Source organism: Haliotis cracherodii, unplaced genomic scaffold (assembly GCF_022045235.1).
Source record: "Haliotis cracherodii isolate W230 unplaced genomic scaffold, xgHalCrac1.p SCAF_7, whole genome shotgun sequence".
In the NCBI taxonomy this organism is placed as follows: Eukaryota; Metazoa; Mollusca; class Gastropoda; order Lepetellida; family Haliotidae; genus Haliotis; species Haliotis cracherodii.
Genome location: NW_027266330.1, coordinates 56,967,874 through 56,976,641, shown reverse-complemented (window position 1 = coordinate 56,976,641; position 8,768 = coordinate 56,967,874). Strand labels below are relative to the sequence as shown.

General features: G+C 39.2%; 1 protein-coding gene across 4 annotated transcripts in view; it reads right to left on the bottom strand.

Annotated features, from left to right (window-relative positions):
• Window positions 1–353: 353 nt before the first annotated feature.
• LOC139447113 (angiomotin-like) overlaps window positions 354–8,768 on the bottom strand; it is a 29,530-nt gene continuing 21,115 nt past the window's right edge. For all 4 annotated transcript variants that reach the window (XM_071228280.1, XM_071228277.1, XM_071228278.1 and 1 more), the window contains exons 7-14: window positions 8,565–8,613; window positions 6,628–6,704; window positions 6,087–6,239; window positions 5,606–5,790; window positions 4,708–4,842; window positions 3,864–4,078; window positions 3,421–3,497; window positions 354–2,948 (exon numbers count right to left, since the gene is read on the bottom strand). In XM_071228280.1, coding sequence (XP_071084381.1) covers window positions 2,898–2,948; window positions 3,421–3,497; window positions 3,864–4,078; window positions 4,708–4,842; window positions 5,606–5,790; window positions 6,087–6,239; window positions 6,628–6,704; window positions 8,565–8,613 — 942 coding nt within the window. In that variant the 3' untranslated portion in view covers window positions 354–2,897. The remainder of the gene's footprint in view (window positions 2,949–3,420; window positions 3,498–3,863; window positions 4,079–4,707; window positions 4,843–5,605; window positions 5,791–6,086; window positions 6,240–6,627; window positions 6,705–8,564; window positions 8,614–8,768) is intronic.

Genomic DNA, 8,768 nt, shown 5'->3' with positions numbered 1-8,768 from the left:
AACTAGTAGGACCGCCTTGATATGACTGGTTCTGATGATAATGCTCACCAGATTTGTCCTTCGGCCCAGCGCACTTGTTAAACCCTGAATATGTGTATATTGAGAAAATGTTAGTCTGATTTTTCTGTTTCACTGACAAGGTAACTCTTGGCACATTCAAAAGTCAAAATGCAAAAGGTCAGAGCATATCAGTCTAATGTTTTTTCCTATGTTTCACAAATATTGAACAGTTTTGCACAGAATCCTCCCACAGATGTATAATCATTAGGGACAACATCATATTCACATTCATATCCTATGCTTAGACTTGTATCAACTTACGTGATATCCGTCCTAACTTCATATTCTAGATCCTGTCAAACTCCATAGATTTTATAGTATACAACTTCATTGTATCCATAACATTGTATACTTTACTGCATATCCGTTATAACTTCCTACCCTTTATAACTTCGTATCCCACATTCTAATTTCCTATCAGTCATCTCATTGTATACTTTACTGCATATCCGTTATAACATATCCATTACAACTTCGTATGCCACATTCAAATTTCCTATCAGTCATATCATTGTATACTTTACTGCATATCCGTTATAACATATCCATTATAACTTCGTATCCCACATTCAAATTTCCTATCAGTCATATCATTGCATACTTTACTGCATATCCGTTATAACTGCCTACCCTTTATAACTCCGTATCCCACATTCAAATTTCCTATCAGTCATATCATTGTATACTTTACTGCATATCCGTTATAACATATCCATTATAACTTCGTATACCCGATATCTTTATAGCCTATATAACTATATATCCTACATAACCACATATCCATTACAACAACATATCTGATTCAAGTAGACATCTGTCTACTAGTCCCATGAACTAGACAACTAGTCCCATAAAGAGGACATCTGTGATACCTTGTAGACTAGTCTTACATTACATTGTAATATTAACCTGCTTCATTTCAACAACATATTATGCAACTAAATCATAACCATGGTAACAGTCTTAATTTAGAAAACAGATTATCTTGGAGCGCATTTAGAAATTGTAACACAAAGGAGGAGATGTAATTATACGGATAAGTAATGTTGTAATAAATAGTAGATTATCCAAAAGAACTTATCCTTGTTCGGCCTTTCACTAGTTACAGCTTCTGAAAGGGGTACTTGGAACCTTTATCCAGAGAGAATTTAAAGCATTATTAATGTTATGATTTGAAAATGTAGATAATGAAATGAAAACATTTGTCACTTAAAAAACCTAGTTATGGATGAATGTAAAATGGCAGACTTGAATTAGACATATGGGGGTTATATATTCAATAACGGCACAACCAGTATTTGTGTCTATTTACAGTGTGTACATGGCAGTGGAAAAATAAATAACTACCCTCTGTCTTGTGATCCAGGAATTGGTCCTAAAACTAAACAAACAAACAGGGTCTTGTATCCACAAACTATTTTTCAATCAATATGGAAAAAAACATTAAAAAAAAAAATGAAAAAAAAAAAAAAGTCTTGTAAATGCACATGAAAACCAACATGCATAACCAAGTTTGCAAAAGAATAAAACAAACATTTGATTGTTTTACAAAACAGACCAACCCTGGATCACATAACAGTTAAAAGTGCCTCTTCAAAACCAGACTTGTATTAATTCCATACCAACAGACATTGCAGGTCTCCATGGCAACCTGTCCTTTCACATCCTACAAACATCCTTGTACACTGAAACCACACTCTGACCAAAGCAGAGATGACAGAGTCTGACCAACCTACAAGTCTGGCTTGAGTGGTCTCCCTTCCTCAAAATGTCGAAAAACAATTGATCTGCAGCAAACAACCTACTCTCAAATTTCAGCACGACTAGGAATGTCGGTTTTGTCAGACATGGAGAAATATCATAATTCTTTACAGGAAGCAACATTACTTCCATGTAATGAGTTAAAATGAGGCTGGTAAAATGGGGGAATAGAAAAAATGGGTCTTTTTTGGCAACAAATTCCTTATCATTTGAAAAAGAATCATTTTTGTTTGCATCATAATTCTTTACAGGAAGCAACATTACTTCCATGTAATGAGTTAAAATGAGGCTGGTAAAATGGGGGAATAGAAAAAATGGGTCATTTTTGGCAACAAATTCCTTATCATTTGAAAAAGAATTATTTTTGTTTGCATGTTTGCTACACTGGTCGCGAAAACACTTCAAGTGGAAGGAAGACGCTGACACATATACATATATATATACAACTGAGACCTCTTTGTTTTAAATAGCACCATGGCACAACATATTGCACAAGAATTTCACACATTAAATTAACACGGTCGGCAATCCTAGCACACAAAGTCAAACCATCAAACATCTCAAACAGTTGCTCACAGAGCAAACCATTTCAGTCACATGATGTTTCCTTCAGCCAATCAAATGATTTCTCTCTTCATCCAATCAAATGCTTCCTACTTCCAGCCAATCACATGATTCCTTCCAGCCAATCAAATGATTCCTTCTTTCCTCCTATCAAATGATTCCTTCTTTCCTCCAATCAAATGATTCCTTCTTCCAGCCAGTCAAATGGTTCTTCTTCCAGGAAGTCACATGATTCTTTCTTCCAGCCAATCAAATGATTTCTTCTTCCAGCCAATCAAATCATACTTTCTGCAAGCCAATCATCTGATGTAATGTTTTGGCAGTCATATTGCATAATTTGATAATCAATCAATCACAATGGGTCTTTCTCTCAACCAATCATAACTTTCAGCAATTACTTGCAGTCAACCAATCAGAGCTAATAGACAGCATCTGGATTAGTATTTCATCCAATCACATTCCACGAAAGTTGACGTGTTCAGATCTGCCCAGATGAATGCCGAAAGGAAGTGTTAAACTTGCCACATCAGGAGTTTTCCTTCTTCATCCGAATCATCCTTGCTCTGAAATGGAGATAAAATTAAAAAATTTGTTTTAAAAAATAAACCAAATATGTTCTTCATTTTTTCTTTGCTGCTAGAATGTTTTAACTGTTTGTTTACTGTTTAACGCCGCACTCAGCAATATTCCAGCTATATGACAGCAGCCTACAAATAATCAGGTCAGGACTAGACAATCCAGTGACCGACATCATGAGCATCAATCTACGCAGTTGGGATACAATGACATGCATTAACGAAGTCAGCGAGTCTGACCACCAAATCCTGTGCGTTGCCTCTTTCGTCAAAGCATGGGTTGCTGAAGACAAATTCTAACCTTGATGTTCTCGGGTCCCATTTTATTAAGCCCCAAGCCAATACTAATTACTCCCCTTATATTGTATGCTGGCACTGTGTATTATGCCTTGCATACTTTCAATCCTTGAACATGCAATCTTTTTGTTTATAATTCAGTTGCCTAGCAACCTTTTCTCACCTCTGATTGCAGATCTTTGAATTTCTCCCTCAACTCTTCTTCCACTGCAGACCTGGAGTCTATAGCACTTGCACTACCTGGGAATGATAATAACAATAATGATAATAATAACTGAAATAATTACAATGATTGACTACTTTAATAATTCCCTACCAATCCCAATCATCGTAAACCACTGCATAAATCAAAATAACTATAATTATCGTTCTCCAACATCCCTATAGTTGTTTTTCAAAATTGTTTCATTTCTATCACAATAATCCTAACAGAACAGAACTTGATAACAGAAATACTGTTCAAAGCAGTCATTTTGTGTTCTCGATTACCGAACTCCATAACAATAATGCCAAACTAGTAGGCGACGACATTTTCAATATGGCTGCCAGGGGGGCCATGTTTAAAATCTCAACTAACTTTCTATGTGTCGGAATAATGAGTCCTACCTGTCTTGACGTGTTTGATGGTAGCGAAGTCCCTGTAGGCGTCAGATTGGCTGCTCTGACGACTGAGTGAGGACGTAGATATGACGGAGGGACGCGGGGAGTGTAGCGGTGAGCAGTAGATGGTGTGGACGCTGCTGCTCCGAGTCATCGGCGACCGCTGCACCAACTTCAACGTCGCTTCCTTCTCAGTCAGCTGTGTTTGCAATGACTTCACCCTGTAGGAGAAATAGTGTGACCATGAATATAAATAAAACATTCCAGGTCGCGAAGTAAACGTTTGAACCGGCTCTGAAACATTTCAAAGGATTCAACTCTATTTACTGCACTTCTTTGAAAAACACTCCTGTTTCGCTTGGGAATCGCCACTCAGAGACAAGCATTGGTTACTAGGGAACTGTTCTGCCCTGGAATCCCCACAGTGAGTGAGTGAGTGAGTGAGTGAGTGAGTGAGTGAGTGAGTTTTGCACAGCTTTTAGCAATAATCCAGGGACACAAGTATGGGTTACTAGGGAACTGTTCTGCCCTGGAATCCCCACAGTGAGTGAGTGAGAGAGGGAGTGAGTATCGTTTTGCACAGTTTTAGCAATAATCCAGCAATATCACTGCAGGGGACACCAGAAATGGGTTTCACACATTGTACCCATGTAGGGAATTGAACCCAGGCCTTTGGCATGATGATCAAACAATTTAACCACTAGGCTACCCGACCGCCCCGAGACAAGCAAGGCTACTGGAATCACTACACAAAGAGAAGGATGGGGTCCTGGAGACTTATTATATTCTACCCCGGCATCCCAACGGACAATAACTCGGAGAAACTGGTGACATCGACCGTGACACTGACCTGGCCTCGAGTTCTGCTACCATTCTGTTGGCCTGGTACAGCTCCTCCATGTGCTTCAGCTTCTCAGACTTGGCTTCGTCGATAAGCTTCTCCGTTTCTGCAGAATTCTTCTCCAAGGCTGCAAGTCGGATGTCTCTGAAAACAAAACAGAAATATTCAGTTAGAAATTATTAATGTAGTATATATAAATATTCATATATGTATGAATATATATATATATATATATATATATATGACAGTAGTGTGTAAATAATCGACCCTTGACCAGTCAATCCAGTGATTCACATCATGAGCATCGATCCACGCAATCTGTTACGATGACATGTATCAACCAAGTCAGCAAGCCTGACCACCCGATCCCATTAGTCCCCTCTTACAACAAGCATGAATTGCTGAAGACCTATTCTAAACCGGATTCTCACGGGTCAAATACTTAAGTAGAGAATTAAATTGTGCAAATGAAACCAAGGAACTATTGCCTCAATGTCAAAATCAATGTGTAGTTGTGGGCAGTTATCTCCCTTGACAGAGTTACCTCCCTCTAATTCTGTGAAGCCACTGGGATGCTGTCACCCCCCCAACCTTAATTGTTGACTCCTCCTTTCAAAGAAACAAAATGTGTATTTGACCCAAAAAATCATTCTGTCTCAAATAATAATCCCAGAATGTCAGCCTCCCTCTCCAGAATATTAATGGTCAGTCAACTCAATTAGAGCCGTAAAGCACAAGAAAGCTGCCTTCTGATTGGTCATTCCATTGGTCAGTCAAAGTTCGCACAAGGTCGGTCGACGTTACACGTAATGGGATGTCCTCAGATCTTTGTTTAGCGGTAGCGAGAACTAAGGTCTGATTTTAATGAGATTGGTCAACTCAATGGCCGGAGTGGAGCTGGACTTACTTGGTGCCAGCACTGTCCTCTGCCATGAGCTGCCTCAGTGTGCTCTCCTCCAGGTAGCGCTGCTCCCACTTGGCGATGTCGGACTCCATCTCCAGGATCTTCGCCTCTTTCTCACTCAGCATCTGCTGCAGCATCATCACCGTCACTGCGTCGCTGTTTTGGCCTGGAATTCTCTTCCACCCCAACTGAAATAGATTGTGTTTTCAATTTGCTGATTTCCTAATAATTGCGAGTCCTGGATTTGCTGTTTGGGACAGAAGCTCTTTTCAACCTCTATTGAATTTTTTTGGGCGTTAAACCCAGCTCACTCACTGATGCTGAGAGAATCAAAGCCAGATCTCTGACGTGGCAAAATAACACTGTAGCCTATAGGCTACCCATATCGCACAACAAACAGTACAAGGTCAAAGGTTGGCCTGCCATCTTGTACGGGTTCTTCCAAGACGGGCCGAACAGTTCACGGCAGGTATTGATTCCTTACCTTCTGCTGTGCCCGAAGCGAATCCAGCTCTTTCTCCAGTTTGGCACGGAGTTGTCTATCCATCTGTTCACGCCTCTCGCTGGCCGACTGTAGCGACATGAGGGATTTCTGCATCTGCTCCATCTTGTCTAGGTGGCCCTGCTTGGTGGAACACTGAAGCCAACAAGCAGTATTGTGTACACAGACATGTCAAGTCTTGTCTAGAAATCTTGTACTTCAAATTTCATTAACTATTTCTTTTCAAAACATACTGTTTCATTTTTGTTGTTGTTTAAAGCCACACTCAGCAACACTGCAGATATAAATAAATTTAAGTTTCCGACTCTGATTTAGGGTCCAGGGTGCCATTGTACAAAGCGATCTTAGCGCTGAGGTGATCGTAACTCCTTAACATAGACTTACGACAGTCTTTACTAAGGTTGTTTTGTACAACGGCACCCAGTTCTATTCAAGGATTTGGAAGACTAAAACCACAGAGCATAAATACTGAACATGAATGCTTCAGCTCACGCAATCTCAGAAATGAATTACAGCAACTTACCTCTTGACCAAGATGGACCAGTCGGGTGTTGGTTAAGGTGGAATCTAAAATATCCAGTTTCTTTTCCTGTCCTTGCCCTAAAACAAAATTGTAAATTTTCACTACAAGTTACAAGTTTCATATTTTCATGACAAGTAAGTCCCCACTGTAACAGCTCCATGTTTCATCCTCCAAATCTATTAGAATCAAAATCAGAAAAAAAATAAAAACAAAAAAGTACAGAAAACACATTTACAGTTCCCCATCCTGGGATTTGAACTACTTTAGTTCAGTTTGAACTCAAATGAACCTTTAGTATTTCTTTACAGAGTTGTCTCCCCTTGTGCAGCAGCCATGACTCAATATTGCTACCAAGCATTCTGGCATCTTATCTTACACCCGCCGAGAGCTTTGCACACGCTCGCTCGCTCACATATCTTGTGCATGACTCATCACGGCTCTGATAGCACGGGCTTGTAGACAAACAGGTAAACTTGTGAATGTCTGCACTAACAACTTCAGGAAATACCGTATGAATCAGATGTCTCCCTAGGCATGAATTGTCACGTTTTAAATAAATCAAATAAAGATAGTATTTTTAATAAAAGTCTAATTTTTTAAAGGAAAACACACATTGTTTTTTATTAAAAAAATCTCTGGAAAGTTGACAAGGATGTCTAAATGCAACACTGAGTCACCGAAGTAATTTCTATCAGTTGAATAAATTCATTCATATTCCATGAAAAAAAACAAGATTTCATGCACCAAACATGTTGCTTGGAAACAGTTCAAGTATCAAGTCTTGTGTGCCGAGAAGCATTTGAACACTTGAGGAGGAAAACAAGATCTGCTCAAATCTCAGAAGATAAGATCGTGATAGTGCTCTACTATATCTCGGTAATTGGCGCCATAGAGTTGATAGGGAGAGGCTGCGATTGCCGGAGCCTCCCACACAACTTGGGTATCTTCACTAGAAACTTGCTGTGGCTCAAGTTACCCATCTCTCAAAATATAGGGCTTGTATGTTTATCATGTTTACACATGTATTTTAAGTGGTATTTTCAGTCCAGTTGAATCAAAGACCACAACAAACATACACTTTTCATGAGATTGTTATGGGAATATTGTAAACATGGTTTAGTTCTCAGTGTGGTAGGAAATATGCCCTTCATCAAATGGGCTACATAAAGTGAGTCATCTTGTGGCTAAATTGTTTGTATGGTGTTTTCTGCTGTCGTCAGCAATATTCCAGCTGCTTGTAAATATACCACTCAGAAAAAGTTAAAGAACACCTCAATTGGCAGGCTGTCAACCGAGACAGATTAACTATAGTCATGTGACAAAATCAGTTGATCTTTAACTTCTTTTGAGTAGTATAACTGACTCTGAGCTAGGAGGTAGTGTTTCATATCATCAACAACCTTCCATGCCATTCGGATCCAATGACACACAATCCACATAGTGACAGAGCCTGCATAGACTTGCACAAATCTCAATAAGACAATAAGTTTTAGTTTAAATCATAATTTCTAGTTGATGTAAATAATAAGAACAAGTTGCCCCTGGAGACTGGTGTCTTCAGGCTGTTCACATATGCCCCTGCCTATGACGTGAGTGTGAGTGAATTTGATTTTACACCGCTTTTAGTACCATTCAAATAACATCACGGCCGGGGACACCAGAAAAGAGCTTCACACATTGTACCCTTGTCGGGAATCGAACCCGGGTCTTCGGTGTGACAAGCGAACGCTTTAACCACTAGGCTACCTGCCTGCCCCACACAAATCTCAATACAACAAAACTTTTAAGTTTAAATCATAATTTCTGATTCATGTAAATAATAAGAACAAGTTGCCCCTATAAGCATGTATAAGAGACTGGAGTCCTCAGACTGTTTACATATGTAGACCTGCCTATTAGCAGGATAGAATTACTACACAATATGGGTAAGTACTCACTTTGAGCTAACAGTTTCCCCAGGTGGGCTTCCTTCTCGTCCTCTGATCTCTGGAAAAACACATCAACATTAGCATAGGGATAGTCTTAGGGAAATAGTATAATTAATCCATTACACACAAAACTGATTACTTATTAAAGATATTTTTTAACGGTAGACTCAGCAATATTTCACCTATGTGACAACAGCCGGTAAATAATGGACC